This window comes from Drosophila mojavensis, unplaced genomic scaffold (genome assembly GCF_018153725.1).
Source record: "Drosophila mojavensis isolate 15081-1352.22 unplaced genomic scaffold, ASM1815372v1 contig_36, whole genome shotgun sequence".
In the NCBI taxonomy this organism is placed as follows: domain Eukaryota; kingdom Metazoa; phylum Arthropoda; class Insecta; order Diptera; family Drosophilidae; genus Drosophila; species Drosophila mojavensis.
In genome coordinates, this window is record NW_025318858.1 from 5,717,391 (window position 1) to 5,740,059 (window position 22,669).

At 48.4% G+C, this 22,669-nt stretch overlaps 4 protein-coding genes across 4 annotated transcripts; 2 read left to right on the plus strand and 2 right to left on the minus strand.

Annotated features, from left to right (window-relative positions):
• Nucleotides 1–216: 216 nt before the first annotated feature.
• Nucleotides 217–7,040, plus strand: LOC6576071 (WD repeat-containing protein 81). Its single transcript, XM_002002038.4, has 4 exons — nt 217–1,914; nt 1,978–4,400; nt 5,114–6,695; nt 6,763–7,040. The coding sequence occupies exons 1-4, from the start codon at nt 299–301 to the stop codon at nt 6,995–6,997; spliced, it is 5,856 nt and encodes a 1,951-aa protein (XP_002002074.1). The 5' UTR covers nt 217–298; the 3' UTR covers nt 6,998–7,040.
• Nucleotides 7,041–12,904: 5,864 nt separating this feature from the next.
• On the minus strand, nt 12,905–14,414 carry LOC6576072 (opsin Rh5). Its single transcript, XM_002002039.4, has 3 exons — nt 14,062–14,414; nt 13,651–13,997; nt 12,905–13,588 (listed from the first exon to the last, which is right to left on the minus strand). Exons 1-3 carry the CDS (start codon nt 14,316–14,318, stop codon nt 13,023–13,025), a joined length of 1,170 nt encoding a protein of 389 aa, XP_002002075.1. The 5' UTR covers nt 14,319–14,414; the 3' UTR covers nt 12,905–13,022.
• A 5,394-nt stretch (nt 14,415–19,808) lies between these two features.
• Nucleotides 19,809–20,854, plus strand: LOC6576073 (very-long-chain (3R)-3-hydroxyacyl-CoA dehydratase hpo-8). Its single transcript, XM_002002040.4, has one exon. It carries the CDS (start codon nt 19,941–19,943, stop codon nt 20,661–20,663), a length of 723 nt encoding a protein of 240 aa, XP_002002076.1. The 5' UTR covers nt 19,809–19,940; the 3' UTR covers nt 20,664–20,854.
• LOC6576074 (cysteine desulfurase, mitochondrial) lies at nt 20,843–22,481 on the minus strand. The gene is made up of 2 exons (XM_002002041.4): nt 22,255–22,481; nt 20,843–22,199 (listed from the first exon to the last, which is right to left on the minus strand). The coding sequence occupies exons 1-2, from the start codon at nt 22,376–22,378 to the stop codon at nt 20,941–20,943; spliced, it is 1,383 nt and encodes a 460-aa protein (XP_002002077.1). The 5' UTR covers nt 22,379–22,481; the 3' UTR covers nt 20,843–20,940.
• Nucleotides 22,482–22,669: the final 188 nt, after the last annotated feature.

Sequence of the window (22,669 nt, forward strand, 5' to 3'; positions counted from 1 at the left end):
ACAATATTTAGCTATACAATTCGAGCACTTTAAATGAATGGCTGTAATGCAAAAGATATTTGGAATTAGTAAATAGTTACAATTTGATCGTCAGTACAATATTGTTATTATTATGAGTTAATTTATTAGTTAACATTTTAATTGTTATTTATACTCAAATATATCGTTTGGCTCATCCATACTACCTATCGTACGCAGAATTTGTAACTCATGTCCACCTCTATTTTTGCACAAGTCGTATTGTTTTTGTGTTGAAACTAACTTCACATAGTTGGAGGTGGATGTCGGAGGCCTAGACATGAGCGATAGCGACGACGCGATATGGCTAGAAATCGGTATTAATCCCCAACATGTTGTATGTGAATCAGACGACGGCCTCTACAAACTGATATGCGATAAGGGCTGGCTGCAAGCTTTGGAACGTCATCGCAAACTTTCCCAATTCCCAGCCTGGCCCCAGCTGGACAGACGCGCACATCCCACGGGGCAACTGGAGCATCCCTGGACGCGCATATTAGTGCAAACTTATCGCAAACAGCCGCAACGCAAAGTCCATCCCTTGCCAGCAAGAGGAGCAAACGGTGATAATACGCACTTCCCTCTAAGCTACTCACAGGCTGTAGCCAATGTAGCTAATCTCAACTTCAAGCAGCTGTGGGAGGCAGCCTACAAGCAATATGCAGGCGCCCATGTCAAGCAATGTAGGGGTAATGCAGGCACCCAGTCCAAGCAGATGCCAGCGAACGTCGGAGGTTTTCAGCCACATGATGTGGTGCTCCGGGAACTGATACAACGAATCTACAATTGCCCAGTGATCACGTGTCAACAGGAGGGTGATGGAATCTGTGACACTGATGTGAACTTGACCGGCGACTGTCATGCCAATGTGCTGTCCGCTTTGGTGGCCATTGAGACGAGCACACAATTCTGCATCTTTCACTATCCGCCAGCGCTGGAGTGCAGCCTGTATGACTGCATCAGCTACAGTCCTGCCCTGCTGGGCCGGGGCTACAATAAGACGCTATTTATCATCTACCAGCTGTTACAGCTATCAAGGTATTTGCAGTCGCAGGGCCTGTTTCTGGGTGATCTGCGACTGCAGCACGTGATGATGCGCGAGAATCTCTGGCTGCAGGTGCTGCCGCGCCTGCAGTGCAATTTGCTGATGGGCGAGCAGTCGCCAGCGGTGGACATGTCGCCACTGAGCTGTCCGGAGTTGCCCGGCTCACCCGAACAGCTGCCGTCCAGCAGCACCATCGATCTCAAGCTGGCCTACGATCCGGCTCAGTTCAATCTCCGCGAATACTGCGAAATGTGGTGCAATGGACAACTGTCCAACTTCGATTATCTCACCATTCTCAACAATGCCTGCGGCAGAAGCCTCACGAATGCTGCCCATCACCACATTATGCCTTGGGTCACGGACTTTGCGGCCCGCAACGGCCACAACTGGCGTGATCTGACCAAAAGCAAGTATCGCCTCAACAAGGGCGACGTCCATCTGGATCTCATGTATACGCATGGCAGCCAGCACGCGACTGCCGAGGCTGTGACGCCTGTGGAGCAGCTGCAGGTGGCCCACCATGTATCCGATTTTCTCTCGGAGATCACGTACTTTGTGTATATGGCACGACGCACACCCCAGTCCATACTCTGCGCCCATGTGCGACCCATTTGGGTGCCCGCCGAGTATCCGGTGTCGATACAGCGCCTACAGGAATGGACGCCCGACGAATGCATTCCCGAGTTCTACTCGGATCCCATGATATTCAAGAGCATACACGAGGACCTGCCCGATCTGGAGCTGCCGGCGTGGGCCACTTGTCCCGAGGACTTCATATGCAAGCATCGCGAAGCGCTGGAGTCGCAGCACGTAAGCGAGCGACTGCATCATTGGATTGACCTCAACTTCGGGTAATGTTAGCATGGCTTCAATTAAACACTCTCTCCTCATATGCATATTTCCTTTTTGTACAGCTACAAGCTCAGCGGCAAGGCGGCCATTAAGTCCAAAAACGTCTGCCTCAGCCTCGTGGATCAGCACTGCAATCTCAGCCAGCGCGGCATCGTGCAGCTATTCACGCAGGCGCATCCGCCGCGTCGCTATGTGTCGCCGTGGTTCAACAAGACGGCGCCGCGCATGTCCCAGCTCTATGGCAACAACATTAGCCACACCAACAGGCGCCTGGCCAAAAGCAGCGATAACCTGCACGCAGCCTCCAACAGCAAGAGCAGTGGCTCCATCGAGAACAGCTCGCCACGCATGTCGCTGCGTCCGAGCGATGAGCCATCGGGCTCCGGCTCCAACTTCTACAATATGACCAATTTCATTGAGCTGCCGGAGCAATATAATCCGGCACTGCTGCTGCAGCAGCTGGAGACGCTGGAGACCTTCTATGCGCGCACCTTTCCACAGCAGCGCGCCTCGGCCAATCCAGAGGAGAAAATGATAAGCAGCGACTTGCTGTTCGAGCACAATTCGGCGGAGCATTCGTTCACGAATCAACTGTTCGCATTCGATGGCGCAATTCAGACCAATTCCAAGAATTTGCTGGTACCGCCGACGCGACGCCAACAGAGTCTGCAGCAGCTGCTGAGCGATGGCCGAACGCGAGAGCTGCAGGTGCTGGGCTGCCTCATTGTGGAGCTGTTTGCCATGCAGCGTCTGCGACCGCTGCTGACCAGCAATGGGCCGAGTGCGAGCTTCGAATGCAGGTTGGCTGCGTGCCGCACACTCACCCAGATTCATAGCCAGGAGCTGCCGATGCCGGTGCGTCGTGTGGTGCGTCAGCTGCTGCAGCTGGAGCGCAGCGAAGGATATCCAATTCAGGGTCTACCCGTGCCGACGAGTGCGGCCCAGCTGCTGGAGCCGATGTTCAGCCTGGCGCTGCTGCCCTTTCCCAGTCACTACATTGCCGTCTATGCGTTTGTGCGCTCCCTGCACGCCTTCCAGCTCAACTTCGAGCTGCTCGACCTGCTCACGCATCTCAACTGTAGCGGCGGCAGTGAGTGTGCCCGCTACACCGAGCTGGACCGGCAGCGGGTGCTCTTCGAGCGCAAAATAGCCGAGTGCAAGGTGATGTCCTCCTGTGCCCATGTGCGCCGCCTGCTGGAACCCCTCTCGTATGCCTACGAGCAGTTTGCACCCGTGGAACTGCTGCTGCCCCACATCATAGATCTGCTGCGGGACGAACGCACATCGATACTGACGGCCTGGAATCTCTTCGATCCCGTGGCCCAGGCCTTGGGCATTGCCCAGACGCAACAGCATTTGCTGCAGCCTCTGCTGAAGCTGTACGACGTGGAGAGCAGCGCCCTGGTGGACGAGGCCAACAGCAGCACGAGCAGCGGCAACAACAATGGAGGGCACTTGCGCTTCTCCTCGAGCAGCTCGTTCAAGTCTAGGAAATCTGTGAAGCTCTATCATCACAGCTTCCTGCTGCGCCTGATCGTGCGCTTCGGCCTGCGCTGCTTTCTGCAGCACTTCATTGCGCCGCTTATCGAAGCCGTCGGTGGCTACAAGGAACCGGAGCAGGGCAATGGCTATCACTACCATAGCGCGGGCAGTCGACGCACCAGCAAGAATCTCAGCTATGCCGTGGAGGAGCTGCCAGTCGTACAAGCGGAGCCTAAGCCAGACGTTGAAGAGCTCTTCACATTCGAGGAGGATCAGGAGAACAAATCGATCGATTCCTTCGATATGCGTCCCTCGTCCACGGCCATTGCGGAGGAGGCACGCGAATCCGACGGCAGCTCGCCCGACAAGCTGGCCATCAATGAGCTCATGTACGGCGCCAAGCTCTCGCCGGACAAGCTCTCACTGCAGAGCCAAGGACAGACGCCGCCTGCTGCATTGCCCCCGCCCTTGATTGGACCCCGCTCACCCACCATCGAGATACCCGCGAGCAGCTTGCGGCGCAGCTTCCAGCTGAGCGCCATCGATTGTGATATCGGCTCCAGGAAGAGCGTCGATAGCTTCGAAATGATCAGCCAGGTGACCAGCACAGCGGCCAATGAGTCGGCGGAGTCGGTGCCACAGGCAGACCCCGAGGCCTCTGACTCACTGCAGGCGTCGGTCATATCGCGCATCTCCGAGGCCAAGGCCCTGCAGAATAATCGCATTAGCGAGATGAGCGCGGAGAGTCTCGTCTGGCTATCACATCGCCTGGGTCCGGTGCTGACGGCTCGCCACATCACGCGCAATCTGCTGAAGCTGCTCTCCCTCTGCTATGTAGGCCAGGAGAATCTGCTGCCCGAAACGGAAGCAGCCAGCAGCATCAGCCCAACTGAATCATCAACAGATACCGCGTCCAATCTCAATTACTTCAGCATTGCCAATGCCCGGGTCGTGGGCGATCGCAGCGCGGCACGGGTTCTGGAATGCCTCATGTCGATAGCGGGTAAGTCTATGTGCATAACGATAATGATGATATCATCTATTGACAATAATATTCTGACATTTTTATTTATTAATCAATTTACTGGGCTTTAATAGAAGTTATTTCCCGGAAATATATACTACATAGTTCACACTTGCTTACTCAGGGCTTAGCTACCTGCTTAAGTTCTCCGACTATACATATATACAGTGGCTCACAGCTTACTTCAACCGAGAAAAGAAAATCTAAATTAAGAGAGGTATAAAAGAAACATTATACCTTGATTTTCCATTTTGAATAGGTCGGGGTGTAATAACTTTTGAAAAGTACATGATGAATGACAGTACCAATTTTTCTTATTTTTTTAATTTTTTTAAAGACATTTAACAATAATTGAAAACAGCAATAAAAAATAAACTGTGAACCACTGTAAAACACCCATTTACCAGTCTATCGATATTATGATAAAGTTATTTACTTTACTTTAAATTTTAAAAACCTACTAAAACATTTTTACTTAGAGAGATTAATACATAGGCATACATATCATGATATGTAACGTGATATCATCATATGACAATTTTCGAGAAAATGTTTTCTTGGTATGCTCATCTAATGCCGACCTTTTCGAACTCTTCAAATTGAAATCCTGAAAGCATTAGTGAAATATATACCTCCCACTCTCTTAAGTGAACACCTTCAACTTTTTCCCTAAAACGATTTCAATTTTCCAGCACTCTATGGGGAAAACTTCCTGCTGCTGCAGTACTTTCCACACATCAGCGAGCTGATTGGCCTCTGCTCAAAGCGCATGACGGGCAGCCTGGAGGGCGCCATCATTAGCTCGCTGCAGTTGGTGAAGTACATGCTGCCCTGCCTGATGGATGCCAGCATTATGGAGCACCTGCAGCACATACTGCTGGATGCCATCCTGCTGCCCATACTGCGCCTGCTGAGCTCCACGAATCTGCTGATGCCCAGCGGCTATCTGGGCAGATCGGTGCTGGCGCGCAAATTCCTAGACGCTTGCTATGCGCTGAGCGTGCGGATCGGATCGGATATGACGCGGGAGCATCTGTGCCAGTCGCTCTTTGCGCCCTTCTTTCTAATCTTCAATAAGGCCTTCGGGCTGCCCAATGACTTCAGCTGCAATCTGGCCAATCTCTCGCTGGGCGGCGGTCCGGGGCAACAGGAGCGAGCACAGGAGGAGCTACGCGACGTGTTTGGGCCGGAGCTGGCGCATACCGCCTACTTGGCGCTGCTACGCTTCCTGGGCGAGTCCATAATGAAGCGCACGCTGAGCAACATGGAGTTTGTGCTCACGCTGTGCCACGAGCATGAGCAGCCAGCCGTTGGCCAGGACACGGCACAGCTTAGCCAGTCGGCCAATCGAATCAGTCCCGCGGATGTCACAGATGCAGCGCCCTGTGAGACGGCAGCGAATAGCTTCGGCACCCAGATCGTCGGCAATCGGCTGCAGGTGCCCAGCAGCAGCATGGAGCTGCTCGATATGGTGGCCTACAAGCTGGACCACATGCCCAGCACACGGCACCTCAAGGGCAACTGGCTGGCCTACTGGCGGCATGAGACGACGCGCAGCGAGAAGGACAACCAGGCGCTGAATCTCAAGCAAATTCGCCTGCAGTCCTTTGTCGGTCACACGAACTCCGTGCGTGCCATTTACGCGCTGGAGAACGAGAACAGCTTCATATCCGCCTCCAAGGACAAGACGGTCAAATTGTGGTCGCTGCGCAGCGAGGGCGATGGGCGTAAGAGCACCGCCTGCCAGTTTACCTACACGGCGCACAAGAAGTCCATCCACTCGCTGAGTTTTCTGGAGTCCCTGCGCTATGTCGTCTCCTGTGACTCGGGCGTGCATCTGTGGGATCCGTTTATAGGCCGACCTCTAGCCATACTGGATGCACCGCGGCATAGTGCTGTTACTGTCGTCAAGTGCCTGCCCTCACATTCCCCGCTGGTAGTCGCCGGCACAGCCGAGTCCACGGTGCGGATCATCGATGCTCGCTCCATGCAGTACGTGAATGAGTGGCGCGTCTGCCATGCCGCGTTGCCCAATGCGACGGTGCGCTGTCTGGCGGTGGCTCCCTCGGGCCATTGGCTGGCCGTCGGTCTCTCCTCGGGCGTCATTGTCCAGCTGGACACGCGTACCGGCATCGTGCTCAACAACTGGCGACCCATGGAATGTGATCTGCTGCAGCTGACGGCGCCCAGCGACCAGGTGCTCATCAGTTCGGCGCTGGATCACAGCCTGGCCGTGTGGCATGCCCTCGACGGCATTCTGCACTATCAGTTGAAGTAGGATAAGCCTTGAAATTTCCTCTTTACATAATTTCCTATAATATAACTCTTCAATCCCTTCCAGACCACCGCCGGAACCGGCCCACTTCCTGCAAAGCGTTGGCTCCTCGCTGGTCTATGCCACAACTGGGAATCGTGTGGGCGTCTACGCGGATGTGGCCAACTCTCATGCCCTTCATACCATTACCAAACTGCGCTCCGAAACATTTCGAGGCGTGCTCACCTCACTGGCGGTGCTGCCACTTAATCGAGCATTCCTTGCCGGCAACGAGAGTGGCAACATTGCTTTGCTCTGCTAGCGGAGCTGATATTACTAAATATAAAGACAATTTTATATACCTATATATATTCACACGCCTATACATATATTAGTTATAGCATTAGAGTCATCTCTGTGTGAACTCTAATTGAATGGCACCAAATATTATTTTAACACAGCTAAGGAAATTATGCAATATACTCAGTCGGCACTTTAGAGGTTCTTAGTTAAGCAGTATTTAGACAACCGCTAGATGCCCCCATTCGATTCCAGGACAAAGTGTTAGCCTTAGGTAATCAATATATGTATATCTTGTATTAATTGGTAAAGCTATATGAATAAATACATACGTATTTATGTATGTACATGTTTGTAACACGCAAATAAACAAACAAATATTTAAAATCAAAGCTTTCTTTTTGGCTATGCTAAATTACATATGTATGTTTTGATAGACAAGCGACATGCACCTACTCCTTCAACAGTGCACGCTGAACTGAGTGCCCAAACGAACACATCTCGAATTCAAGTGCAGCATTGTCTATGTGTGTGTTTCTCAACATGCATTAACTCTCTTCTTCAACATAATTCGGATAAGAGCGGAGCTTAGCAAAGTCGTTACATACGCAAGGCGTAGAGCGAAAAACTGTCGTTCCCTCTCTGCTAGACCTAAAGTAAATATAGTGAACGCAGTTTCGCCAGTGTATATGTGCATGTGTGTCATCTATTAGAATAAACTGTATATTGGGCAACTTAAAGACTCTCCCATGTAAGTGACAAGTTAATTAACAGAGTTTAAAAAGAGTGCAGCTCTGTCTATGTGTGCGTGGCTGTAACATGCGTAAGCTTTAATTTCCTCTCCCGGAATCCAAACAATTAAGATAATGAGTAAAGTTTCGCCATTCACATACATATACATATATGTATGTGTATATGTCATCAATATATTTGCATAAACTGCATACATATGTACATAATAAAAAGCTCAACTTAACAGAGTTCGAATATATATATGTACATATGTATGTACTTATTTAGCTTAGTTTAAATGTACAGCCAATCAATCACATAAGAGTAATATAATTAATTAAGTGAATAAGTGAAATAAGTGTGAGTATAAATTTGCATTTGAATAATGTAAAATATTATTATAATTACTCTTGCATTAATTACTATAATTTAATCTACACTGTATTACATATGTATGTATGTATGTAGTTGCATGTATTCCCCTGCTGTTCAACGGATGTATAAGAGCTTGCTGTAGGCAGTTATTCATTCTTATGATAAACACAAAAGGGAAATTTTCTTGTTTTGTTTTTGGCTGCGTCAACGCAGCTATGTGATTGTTACTCCATCATGACCTTTAAAGGAGTTCGCAAAACCAGAGCGAAACTGAAACATCCAATGGGAGCACAGAACGTACAAGAAACATACAATCTTGGTTATTTTATAATGATGTTTTACGTTTTTGTTTTATTTGTAAATTTTTTCTCAATTTCCTCTTCCACATCGCCTTGAGTTGGGCCAATGAACTTGGAGCACTGTTAATCAACGACTTGCGATCTCAAAGGCAACTACTGTGTGTGTGTATGTCTGCATGCGTGTGTGTGTGTGTGTGTGTGTGTGTAGGATGAATACTGAGTGAGTATATGGAGACCGCATTGCATTTATTTTTGGGCGACGCCAGGCAAAGTGACTTTCAGCGATGCGACGACATTTCGCTTGGCTTCTTTTTATGGCAACTTTTTGCATTGGCATTTTCGTTGTTGTTGTTGCTGTGGCTGCTGCTGCTGCTGCTGCTGATTTTATTGTTGTCGCTGTATGCACTTTACGGCAGAGTCTGGGCGACTTATGCGTAAGACATTGATTCTGGGCGCTTGTTACAATGAGGACTTACAGAGGACAATAGTGCGTCTAACTCCGAAGATGGAGCAGCTGCACACCCTAAACGCGTGTCTCTCCCATTGCTGTCCGCCCTGTACCCGAATCGGACTTGATTCACCTTGAATTTAAGGAATCGTTGCTGTCAGCAGCCGTGCGTAAGTAAATGCCCTTGTATTGGATAACAACAACAACAACGCGGCAGAAAACGCCGCGAGTTAGCTGCTTTACTGGACCAACAGCGAGCCAAGGCAACAAGTTGGCTTTTATGTGAGATGCTGTTTTGCTGTTGCATGTTGCAAGGCGATGTCTGCTAACATGCTGCAAGCGATTGTTGAAAGCAGTTCGGAATGGAACATGTTATAACTCGAGGGAAAGCGGACCAAAAATAGTGGAGTTAAAATATAAGTATATAGAGTAATTTCTCTAATATTAAAGTATCACAAATAATGTACATATGTACATATATTCATACATACATGCATGTACTTAGAGCTATAATGCTAACACGTTTCAGACCTTTACGTTTCAAATTTCCCCATTTAAACTAATTTGGATGGGGTAATTTGTAACGTAAGTGCTTCATGCAGTAGTATGAGTTACATTTAAATTACCCTAAATTTGAGAGCAAAAATGCACACATGCATATGTAGTCTAATGCAAATTAGATATATACATACATATATACATACATATGTTCCCAATAAATCACGAAACTTGCTATCAATAACTAAGTAAATACACGAAATAAACAAATTCAGCGACATCGCGAACGTCAACAACAATATCCCATTCAAACAACTTGATCACGATTGCGCAGACCCAAAAAAATAAATAAATAAAATATATGTATATGTATTTATATGCATCAGTATGTGTGCACAGCGCGACACAAAAGTATGTGGGGAATTTGAAATTTCCGAAGAATGGTTTTGCATGAAATTTCACTTACTTGCCCGAACAGGCTAGCAGCGTAAAGCAGACGGCATTGTTATGCTTGGAATGTTTTCGGTAGTTTGGCGGGCCGAGTGAGCGCATAGCGGGCAGAGCGACGGCAGCAGGGTTGCCAGAGCGCGCGCCTGGGTGAATATGTTGTGGCGCGGCGTCCAGCGATCGAATCTGGCAGCCCGACAGCACTGCCACGAGACCGCAAGAATGTTGAGGTTGTGAGGTTGCCTCCAACAAATAATATCTATGTTCGAGAGTGCACACAAACCGCACAACCACCACAATACACAACAAAAATGGCCGGCATGTGGCGCGCATCAACAACAAGTTGTTCTTACATGCACAGAGGCGGCCAGCCAGCCAACCAGCCAACCAGCCAGCTAGCAGCCTTAACATGCGCGCTGCAGGTGCGAACGGTTGGGCAACAGCGGCGTTGCCAGAGTCACAGCAGCAGCACTTGCGGCGAGAGACACCGAGGCTCGAGCACTCAAAATGACAATGTTACCAACATACAAGCGAAAAATATCAGCAGGCGAACAGCAATGACCAGCTGGCAAATGTCCGGCCCACATGCAAACAGTGTGGCCCTCGCGCTCATATTTATAAATTCATGACAGTTTATGCCATCAATTTTATAACTCACACCCGGTGCCGGGGGCGGTGAGTCAATAAATTCTCAGAGGCCGACTACGTATTTTATAGTCGCGCATTGCAGATCTGACATAATAACTAAGAGGCGCGCAGAATGTGTAGCTGCTGGTCTGTTAGCTACATAGACATTCGAACTCGACGCCGCTGTTACCTACCATTACCCCAACTCGAGCGGGCTGAGTGGGGCCAGGCGGCGGGGCAGGTCTCTCTCTCACTCTGTACAATTAGCAGCTGAACGCGTTCAACGCTGTTGAAACGCCATCGAACAACGACGCATCGTCGGCGTCTACGTCTGCGGCCTTTGTGGGCGTTGCTGCATTCTATAAAATCGAATTTTTAACGTTCAAATGCTAACAGAGCCACAGAACTGGGCGCAGCGAGCGACGCCATTTGGCCGCCTATTGATTTTCATCATGTTAATTTTCGCGCGCTCGTTGCCTGCTAGTTAACAGGCGCCCACCCCATGAATTGGCATTACATATTAGGATTGCCAAAATAATAGCAAGACGATTAATGGGCCACAATTTTGTTGTGTTGCGGAGAGATAGAGCGAAAGAGAGAGAGAGAGAGACAGCGTGCGATAGAGTGAGAGTCCGGCGAGTGTAATAGGCTCAAGTGAGTTGCTCAATTGTGAAAGTGACGAGTGCAAGCGAGAGAGCTGAAAATAACTCAGCATGAATGCCCTGTTGCGAACAGGCATGCGCAGACAAGTGTATAACTTCTACGATATATAGCATTTCGGACGAGTTATTTGAAGTGAACAATCATTTGATGACTGTGCATGGACACTCTGCTACCCGCTCCTGGAACGACAGTCCAATCAACGCAGCCAACTACCACCGCAGCGAATTGGCAACGGGCAACGAGCAATAGCTCGGTGTCGCTGTGCGTCGATGCAGTGGTGCGAGCGAGATAACAGCTCTGTGCCTGACTGTGCGACGCTTCTGAGTGGGCAATTTGAAATCGTTTTAATTTCGAAAAAGAAACTGCAACCCGCCCGTAAATAGCGCCGTCGCATACAGCGAAATGCTGTGCGCCTGTTCGCAAACGATTAAATTCAGTTTAATCATCCACTAAACAGCTACGAGATACCGTTTCGTTCGTTATTATTATTATTACATGCAACAAGTCGTCGTCGCGTCGTCGCGTCGTCGTCGCCTGACTCTCCCTGCCTCTCTCCCACACTCGAACACTGTACGACGCACAAACAATGTAAGAGGGAAACGACCGCAAAGTGGTGTCGAATCGCATGAGAAGCGGCCCATTAGAGAGGCAGAGCGTAATTGTGTGTTTCTTATACACGAAATGGGGAAGTGTTTTCGACTGAGTGCGCAAATTGGATTATCCGCTCGACAATGAGGAGCACAGAGTATGGAGCACAAGCAGCAGCACATCAAACGAATGCTGCCCAGGTCGCAGCCACAGCAGAAACATCTCTAATCGCATAAACAGAAAGAAACAAGCAGACACACACAAACACTGGCGTACTCATGCTCTACACACGTTTGTCTACACGATATATTCATCTCTGTCGCACCTGTTGCGAGTCTTCTAACATAATTTCTATTGAGTTTTCATTGAAAATCTAATCGTGCTGTGTGGAGACCATGCTGCTAAATCTCATGCAGACCTAGTAAAAATGTTTGTTGTTTCTTAAAGAGCAAGAAGAAGCCCCGGCCCAGCCCGAGGAGTGTGTGTGCGAGTGTGTGAGTGTGTGAGTGTGTGGTGAGTGTATGTTGCTCGCTTGGGTTCGGTTGCTGGCTCGGGTTGGCTGTCGTCGTGAGTCGCGGTGAGACGCGTCGCGTCGGCTCGGTCTATTTGGTAATGTTGCTGGCACGCTGCGGAATGAGTTCGCTATCTCTTGCTTTCGCTGTCGCTCTCGCTCTCGCTCATAGAGCAGGCGGTAGTCAGTTGGCAGTCGAGAGTTAGACACACAGATACACACTCATACAAGTGTATGGCAATCGTTCGTCAGTGCAATGGGCTTTCTCAGGCAGTTAGGCAGTCAGGCAATCAGCCAATCAGGCTTTCAACTGAGTGTAGAAATGTTGTAAACGTGTGCTGTTTTGTCTGTTCGCCTGTTAGCGTGTGGAACATTCGGTGAATTGAAACGCCGCTGTTGGCCACGCGGATTGGTTGGATGTGCGCAAGCAACAAAGAAGCGCAACTTTTTCAACTTCAGCGGACGGCGGTGCTGCGACTGCTTGGGGCCCCAGGCAACAGCAACAGCAGCGTTTGCAGCTGGCGCAGTCGCGATATTCGCGTCGAATGAGAAATGAGAAATTTTGAATTGCCTGGCCGCGTGTTGGTGGTGGTTGGAATGCCACTGTCCATTCATTGGACACGGGCAGGCGGCCATGGGCAACAACGCCAGCGACTACGACTACGGAACCTGAGCAATTTACCTGCTTCAAACTTAGCTCTTGGCACTATCTATGTGAAAAGTATGCACACCTGACCGCGGTTTCTTTTTGAATGCCAACTTTTTTTGGTTTTGTATTTTTGGAACTCTTAGTAGTTCATTGCTTGATCCTATATACCTAGTTATGTCTCATATGCATGTATATCTGTTCCATGTCCGCTTAGTTCTGCACGCTCATTGCCAACGTATCGCCACTCACACTGGCCACGCTCTCCTGCGCACCTGTTGGCCCGGTGCTGGCATGTTTTTCCCGTATGCCCAGCCAGGGCAGACGCCGTTCCAGCTCGAGGCGATACTTGGGATGGCTGGTAGCATAAACCCATGGATCCAGGCACGAGACCGACTTGCAGGCCAACATGGGCAGCATGGAGATAAACGGAGTTATCAACTGCTGCTCGCCAAAGCAGCCAATCAGGGCCACCACCGAGTAGGGCGTCCAGGCCAGCACGAAGAGCATATAGATGATTAGAGCTGCCTTTGCAATTCTAAGCTCGACGCTCATGGAATCATTGTTAACATTTGCCGAGAGGGATTTCACATTCATCTTCTTGGCCTGGTCGGCCAGCATGCGCTCGTGGGTGCGCACGTGGGTGAAGAGCTTGTAGTAGGAGACGAGTATCATGGTCATCGGTATGACATACGCCCACACGAAAATGGTGCGCACAAATAGGCGGGTCTCATCCGTGTTGGTCAGGTAATCAAAGGTGCACGTAGTCAGGTAGCCCTCTATAAGCATAGCTGGTTTATAAGAACAACAAAAAGAATAAAGAATTTCATGAACATCTCACCTGGCAGATAGCGACCCCAGATCTGAAAGAGCGGCAGCACCGAGAAGGGCGTTGCCCACATCCAGGTGAAAATAATACACAAAATTATCTGGCCATAGCTCAGGCGTCCATCAATGGGATTCGAAATGGTTTTATAGCGATCAAAGGCTATAAAAGCATTCGTGCTCGAAGCGCCCATGCCTGCGATTCCGCCACACAGCGCATAGATCTCACAGCCCAAATCCCCGCCAGCAATGTAACCCAGTGTGGCATTGACCAGATATTGCGGCATATTGGTGCACATGAACAGATCGAAGATGGCCAGATTGAGGATTAACAAATTGGAGGGTGTACGCAGAGATTTTGAGCTGGAATTTAAGGTAATCTATTAAGTATAATATTCTATAAATGTACGTATAAAGTCTCGCTTACGTTGAGAATATCCAGATGACCAGACCATTGCCAAAAATGTTGAGAAACATGAGTACACAGAAGGCTATGTAGATGCCAGCGCGATAGTAGATCGGGGGCTGACGGAAGCCTCGCCAATGGGCGTGCACCATGTGCTGATATTCCGCCGGATAATCATGGCCCAAGGGCAGAACGGAGCCACTCGCATCGCCGGAGCTGTCGTTGAGGTAGCTCGCATAGGGCTGTGGCCCCACCAACTCGTCCTGGCTAAGATACATTCTGGCTGGCTGAATCAAACTTGTTGTAGTTGCGACTGCTGGGAATTGAGCCACATGCTCGCCGTGGATGTCTCGCCTGTTGGCTGACCCCTGACATATTGGGCGACGACCATTTTATAGTGCTCCTTGGTAGAGGGCATGGAATTTAATTAAGGCGGATTAAAAGCCACACGGCTCACTTATCCCCGATTAGCCGGGCTTAGTCGCCGTCTTAAGACATTTTTGTGCGGCTTTAGTTGAATTTATCAACACGACGCAACGCGACGAACAAACTAAATTATATTCAAATTCAAATTCCAACGGCTGCGCTGCGGCGGCAACGGCTGGTTCGTTCCGTTCACACTCGCTCTCGCTCGCTCTCTCTCGTCTAAATCGTAAATTGTCGCAGAACTTTTGTGCGAAATATGACACTAAGTAACAGGTGCGCAGCACGCGACAGCCGCTCGCTGTCCGTCCTCACTGGGCAGAGCGGCGAGCACGTGCCGTGCCCTGCCTGCCTGCCTGTCTGTCGTCATCGCATTTCCGCGGGTCTTTTGCGTGCGTTCGACCTGTTTCTTCCAAACGCAAAAATGCGCACCGGCGCACAGCATCGTGCCAGTGGCTGCAGGCGCGAGCGAGACAACGCTTCCATTACACACGCCACTCAGCGCACGCCACACACTCGTTGTCTCGCTCACACTGCTGACGCCGCCCATTGGTCGCTGGGCGCCTGGTTGGTTCGGCGCTGTCATTTCACAATGACCCACCTTCACGACGAAGTGTTGACGACTGACAGCGCTGTTATTGTGTTGGCTGAGTGTGTGTGCATGTGTGTGTGTGTGTGTGATTGTGTTGTCTGTACAACAAACGTGTATTGCAGCAACAAAAAACAAGAACAGCAACATTTTCATTAGGCGGCCAGAAAACAACGTACACATGACACACAACAGCCTCGGCTAAAGAATAATTTGCTTATTTGTTTGTGTTTGCGTATTGGCAGATACGTGTTGTATTATTATTGTTATTGTTTCAGTTGCTGTTGTTGTTGTTGCTTTGTATATCCGCCACCGAGTGAGACTCTTTGTTTGCGCCCTACAACGCAGCGACGAGATATTACGGTACAACTCGCGTCAGAACAGTGTGTGTATGTGTGTGGAGAACTCTTCTACTCGCCGTGCACTCTATATAAGAGTCTACTTATACTCGTATGCGTAAGTGTTAGTTCCGATAGGTGGCCTAGCTCAATCAATTGTGTAGCCCGTCTCAGAGCTGTAACTGTATTGAAGCGCACTCATATGCCGTGCGTACCGCACCACGCGTCAAGAACCCACACAAGGCTAAGCGAGTCGTTCGTTCTCGTTCTCGTTTGGCCGAGTTGGGTTGAGTGTGCGCTCGCCTTGACCGTAATTTGAGGCCGTTCTCATTGCCAAGTGAAGGACGCACCTTGAAACTCAAGGATTTTGCGCGACTTGCGAAATTTCGCAAACATTTTCGGCTGTCAGTGGGTCAAAGCGAAATTTCGCAAATGCTGTTGACGTGTTTGGTCTGTTTTGTTTTGTTTTTGGCTGCTCAGCGACGATGACATAAGTAGCTGATATAATTTTTCGAGAGGCATTGAAACTCATGGAACAAGTTTTCGTTCGAGTTGTGTCGGTGACGATGGGGCAGAGCAGAGCTGGGCAGGGCAGGGGAGGGGTTTTCACGATTCACTCGATGCGTGGCAGCCAATTCAAATGAACTCTCTTGGTTTGTTTTTTGGGGGGCAACCAACGCATTTTGGCTGCCGCAGACACTTGCTCCGCATTTTGGGCGCCTCATAGCACAGGTTGTGATTTGAGCTTTTTTGGAAGCTAAGGTTAAGGTTACTCTCGCTGCCACGCTAACGGTAACTAACCACACCCAACACGTGAGGTAGCAAATTGCTGTAGTTGCCGCAAATGAAGAAAATGACACGCATCAACGCCTGCGCTTTTATATAAACATATACATTATATATTTATATAAATATATGTATATATATAATATGCCTGTCCGTCCCGTTTTAATTGTGCGGTCAGTCAGGCCCCAAAATCCAGTTTCGGGAACAGGCGCACACAACCCAGCAACAAGTAGCGTCATGGCCCCAATGCCAATGGCAGCCGCAGCAGCAGCAGCGACGCAGCAGAAGCAGCGTGAATCGTAACTGCGAGCAGCTCCAATGGACGCGGACATGGAACGCGTGTTGATTATCGATGATTACGTATGGAGTAAACAAAGCGCATACATACAACCACATATACGTACATACATATGTATATAAATACACACATGCTATTTAGATGCATCTGAGCAAGCAACTCCAGGAATCTCTCAATCCCATTCGCAAAAATGTATAATAAATGCATACATATGTACATGCACTGAGACACATCTGTAAATATATAAGTATGTATATATTTATATTCTATATTTTTAATTTTAATTATTATATGTTTTATAAATAATAGTTTCTGAAATATTATTGGAAAAACTATTAATAAATAATATAATAGCATTCAATATTCTAAAATAATTTATAGCATTAAATATTTTTCAGTTACTCATAAAAATGGCTCTTATAAAATATGTAAAGAAGCCTACATATTAAATACATATATTAATTTTTAAAATGAAATATTTTTTATTAACTTTCATTATTAATATTTTTTGTATATTGATTGTGTAATTAATAAATTGATTAAAATGCATTTCCACCACATACACATACACATATGCACATGTACGTATTTATGTTGGCACAGTATGCCACATAAGTAGACGTATATACAAATATATTCATGAATGTATTTACATATATACATAAATATGCATGCATATTTATATTTACCTACATATTTTATGCGCCTGGTAGTTATATTTATTGTGGGAATCTGTATACATACATATATATTAATTTAAGGCTGACCACACGCTGACCGCCAAACAGAGAAACACTAGCAACACAGCAGCTCTGAGCATTGGAACAGCCCCAACAGGCACGCACATAAAAACTGGTTCTCACTGTTGGCAGCTTCTTCACAGTCACGCATATGCATGCATACATACATACATTCAGAGAGATGTACATGTACTTATGTCAGACAGACACAGCCAGATGTATGTATGTAACAGTCGTGCATGACTGTGCCGCTGTGTGCGTGTGTGTGTGTGTCTGTGTATAGTTTGACTTTTATCTTTTATTTTGTTGTGTGGTTGTTGGGGCACGCAACTGTCTGACATGGCGATCTGTAGCTGAGCATGCTGTTTGCCTGTTAGTATGCATGTGGGAAAACGTTGAACGCCCACAATAATAGATGTTTTTTGCTTTGTTTGTTTGTTGTTTGTTAGTTGTAGTTGTTAGTTTAGTTGGAGGCGAATGCGCGCTGTAGTTGTAGTTGTAGTTGCCGCTTGCGGCATTTTAGCCACCTGCGAGAGATCTGTTCGCGTTTGCTGCGAGCCTAGCTAAGTTTTGTGCAATAAGCAAAATGACGGGCACAAAACAAAATGTCCGGGGCCCCCAATGTGTCGCTTCCGTTGCCGGGGGCCATGATTATAAGGCGCCATTGCAATCAATTTCAATTTCTAGTCAGCCAGCCCATCAGCAACAGCAACAGCAACAACAGCAGCGGTACTGTGGCATCTAAAACCGTTCCGTCATAGTGTAGTTGCGGTCGTGTCTGTGTGTGTGTGTGTGTGTGTGTAGCCGCAATCGCAATTGTTGGCGTCATTTCTGTTGGCCTGTGATGTGAACAAACAAAATGACTACTCAAATTTGCGCAAAATGTTCGTGCGACGTGCTGCAACGAGTGTGTGTGCGTGTCCGTGTGCCCAAAGGGGAGGCGAGGAGCCCTGTTGTTTGCGTTAGAATTTCAAACAAACATGTCGCTGTTGCTTCACTTACATATGTACGGGTGTGTGTGTGTGCCTGCAGAGGTTTTCTCCTTGTTGTTTTTGTGACGCTTGGCAAGTCGCTGGGGGCATGTCCGGGCGCATTTGGGGGCGTATTCAGCCTGTTTGTCGAATATAATTGCCGAGCTTGGCCAAGGGAAATTTGCAATTTGTCAGAGCGCCATCTGTGGGGCGTTAGCAAGAGCGGCAAATAATGCCGTGCTGCTGGTAGTCAAGCCTCCCAATTAGTAACACAAGTGTCTAAATACAAATACTACACAAACACAAATACATACATACTCACACACATCTAGTTTAATGCGTGCTATCTACGAAGGGCAACAGCCTCAACGTGAGTTACCTTGTAACAAAAAAAAAGTGACAGCAATTCAGCTCAAAGTGTGAACAATTAGCTTAACTGCCAGTAATAATCGTTTAAAGCGCCCGCCTGGCATTCACTCACACACACACAGATTCGGCGGCAAAAGAGCAGACAGCCAACACTCACTCAGCATGCAAACACACGCACGCACACAAGCAAAGCAACTCAAACACACACACACATACGACCAGTCACATGGCAATTGAACCAAACCCCTGCCACTGTAACTATTGCCATCTCGTTCGCACACACAACTTGGCCGCACCTTCTCCACCAGTGTTAAATGTGATGAGATATCATCGAGCTCTTTTTGCTGGTCGCCTGGTAAAAAAGAGGGAATTCACTTTTGGCGGGGTCTCGTTTTTCCTGCTTTGTCCAATCGGCCTTTTTGTGGGCGCTGTCTAAACTAGTCCAATTGTATCACGACCGTCACCGCGTCGCAACCCTCGGTCGACCACTACCACTGCCATTCGATGCCCGTTGTTGATAAGGCAGAGCCAGCCAGAAAGCCAGCCAGCCAGCCGATGATAACAGTGCTCTGCTCTGTGCCTGGAGAACTCTGTTCTTGCAAATTAATTTGTACGGTAGGCGTGGTTGTTAGGCCTCCGCCCACATAGCACGTGTTGATTACACAAAAATTGCCATTGCGCACAAAGCTCGGAATGGCATGCAGAGCCCATGTTGTACATACACATACACACAGGCGTTGTATGTATGCAAGGCATGCACTTTTAACATACAATTTTAAGTACTCTCCAATTACAGCTCTCAATCGATAATTACGAATAAGCAGCAACATTTTTTTTTCATTGCTTGCACTGCGGGACATTTTTTTGCTGTGCTTGCAGTAGCCGTGTCGTGATCAGCATACTAGGCAGGGAAGCTTTAAGACCGGCCAGCGGCATAGCGCGCTGCGGCGGCGGCAAATTGAGCAACAAAGTTGGGGAAAGAATCGCCCCACATGTGCTGGCAGGTGTGTGCGCGACCCATGTGCACAGACCGTGCCAGACTTTTCAGACACGTTCGGTTTTCGGTTCGGTTTCTACCAGGCGAACAGCAACGGGCAGCAGTAACACGCGCCAAGCAGTCAGAAAGAGTTTTTACAATTGCAGATTTGATTTTAACAGCGCGCACTCTTATCGTTAACAGAACATATGCTGCTTAGCTATTCATCGATAGGTCTGCCATTGCTTAACATTTATCGATACTTGTGACAATAACACAACAACAATCAGCAATCGCGTCGTTAGGTGAAAGTGGGGCTATCAGTAGTGGCGGTTGCGTTATAGCGACTAGTTAATCAAGAGCATATGTAATACGTTGTTGTCAGGGTGAAAGTTCACAGTTAGTCGACAATGTCCGCAAAGACAGCAGCCAAACCAATCAAAACGGCCTCCAAAGAGCCGTCCTCGTTGACTAAAATCTATCTGTTTGCCTACAATGCCATTCAAGTGGGTGGTTGGAGCTACATCTTGTATCAGTTGATCAACTACTATGTGCTGGAAGGACCCCAGTTCCGGGCTCAAGTTACGCTGTGGGACTACACACGTCTCGCCGTCATCATCTTCCAGAATGCCGCCTTTGTGGAGATCCTGAACGCAGTCTTTGGCTTGGTCAAGTCGAATCCTGTGGTCACCACCTTCCAGGTGTTCAGCCGCATGATGGTGGTTGTCGGTGTTGTCATGGCCACACCCACGGGCAAGGTCTCGCCCGGTCTGCCCATTGCGCTTTTCGCCTGGTCTATCACTGAGATTATACGCTATGGCTTCTATGCCCTCAATATCATCAAGGTTGTGCCCAAGCTTGTGGTTTTCCTGCGCTACACCACCTTCATTGCCTTGTACCCCATTGGAGTAACAGGTGAACTGTTGTGCTTCTGGTGGGCACAGCGCTACGCCCGGGAGAACAGTGTCTGGAGCCTGGAGATGCCCAACAAGCTGAATGCTACCTTCTCCTACTATGCACTCCTCTGGATCGTCATGCTCGGCTACATTCCCATATTCCCGCAGCTCTACATGCACATGTTCACGCTGCGTCGTAAGATCTTAGGCGGCGATAGCAAAAAGAAAGCCAACTGAACTTTAACCTTCGCTTGGAACTGGCTGGCCCAAGCTGCCATAACAATGCTAATTAAATACTAACTTTTGCACTTTGGAGTGCGACTCACCTTGGCTTACCTGACATCGACGCGTCGAGCGAGCTTTAGCTAATATTTACAGGGGGCTTTCTGTATACAAATTGAAATTAAACAAAAACATTTTTCCATTTACATTCTATTTGCGTTGAACATGCAATGCATTTCAATTATTTGCTTGGGTTGGTTGCAACAAAATCAATTGTGATGGATGTGGGTAACTAGTGCTGGGACCATTGGATGGTCTTTAGGTCGATGCCCTCCTGTACCATCTCCCAGAGGGGAGACATTTCACGCAGTCGCTCCACGTGCTTGATGCACTTGTTGGCCGTGTAGTCCACCTCCTCGACGGTGGTGAAGCGTCCGATGCCAAAGCGAATGGAGCTGTGCGCCAGATCCTCATCGGTGCCAATGGCGCGCAGTACATATGACGGCTCTAGCGAGGCTGAGGTGCAGGCCGAGCCGCTGCTCAGTGCCACATCCTTCAGGGCCATTAGCAACGATTCACCCTCGACGTAAGCGAAGGACAGGTTGAGACAACCGCTGTAGGTGTGCACCGGATCGCCGTTGCGTATCACATGCGGCAGAGCGTTCGTTATTGTGTCCAGCAGACGCTTCGATAGGTAGTCAATCCACTTCTTGTCATAGTCCATCTCCTGTAATGCCAGTTCAGCCGCTGCGCCCAGACCCACGGCCAAGGGAGCGGGCACGGTGCCACTGCGCAGGCCCCTTTCCTGACCACCTCCACTCTGAATGGGTTCGAGACGCACACGCGGCCGGCGTCGCACGTATAAGGCACCGACACCCTTGGGTCCATAGATTTTATGGCCCGATATCGACATCAGATCAATGTTCATGGCATTCACATCGATGGGTATTTTGCCCACAGCTTGCGCCGCGTCCGTGTGAAAGAATACTTTGCGTGAGCGACATAGCTTGCCGATTTCCTGAATGGGCTGCTTCACTCCGATCTCGTTATTGACCGTCATAATAGAAACGAGTGATGTGTCCGGAGTCATTGCCTCCTCCAGCTGCTTCAACTCAATGATGCCATTGGCCTGCACCGGCAAATAGGTGACGCGATAGCCCTCGTTCTCCAGTGCCCGGCACGAGTCCAGCACGCACTTGTGCTCTGTCTGGGTGGTGATCACATGTTTTTTGTTAGTTCCATAGAATCGAGCTACGCCCTTAACTGCTATATTATTTGATTCGGTGGCGCCGGATGTGAAAATAATCTCCTTGGGATCGGCGCCAATTAGTTTGGCCACCTGTTCGCGTGCCACTTCCACAGCCTGTTCTGTCTCCCAGCCATAGGCATGTGTGCGCGAATGTGGATTACCAAAGCAGTTGGTCAAATAGGGAAGCATTGCGTCTAGGACGCGCGGATCCATCGGCGTTGTGGCCTGTGCATCCAAATATAAGGGCCGCCCTTCTGTTTGGTCGTTCTTAATATTGAAACGTACCTGGCGCTCACGAAATTCTAAAATGACAATACGTAAATCGATGTCTTTAAATAAGATAACTTGGATTTTTACCTTTTGATGTGGCCGCTGGCTTTGCTGCCGCTGCACCTATCGAGCTCTGGCGCAGAGCAAACACCATCGATGTGATATTTGGACGTAGGACGTGAGCCTGCAAACGGCCCAACATTTTCTGCATGTTTGTACTGCACGTGTGCCTGTGTGTTTGCTTTTTACAATTTATTTACTTCTATTATTTCACAATCTAATCAGTAGCAGCCGAATGAGTTTTGCAACACTGGCCTGTCAATTAATGTTATGCAGGCACACGCAGCGTTGCCAGACAGCCTCAATTGTTGGCGCCCAAGTGAGATTTTTAAAAATTTTATTAGATTTGCCCATTTTACAATAAAAAAAAAAAATACACTTTTTGTTGATTGTGCTGTTTTAATTAATTGGACCAATTTAATACTTTCACGTTAGTTAAAAA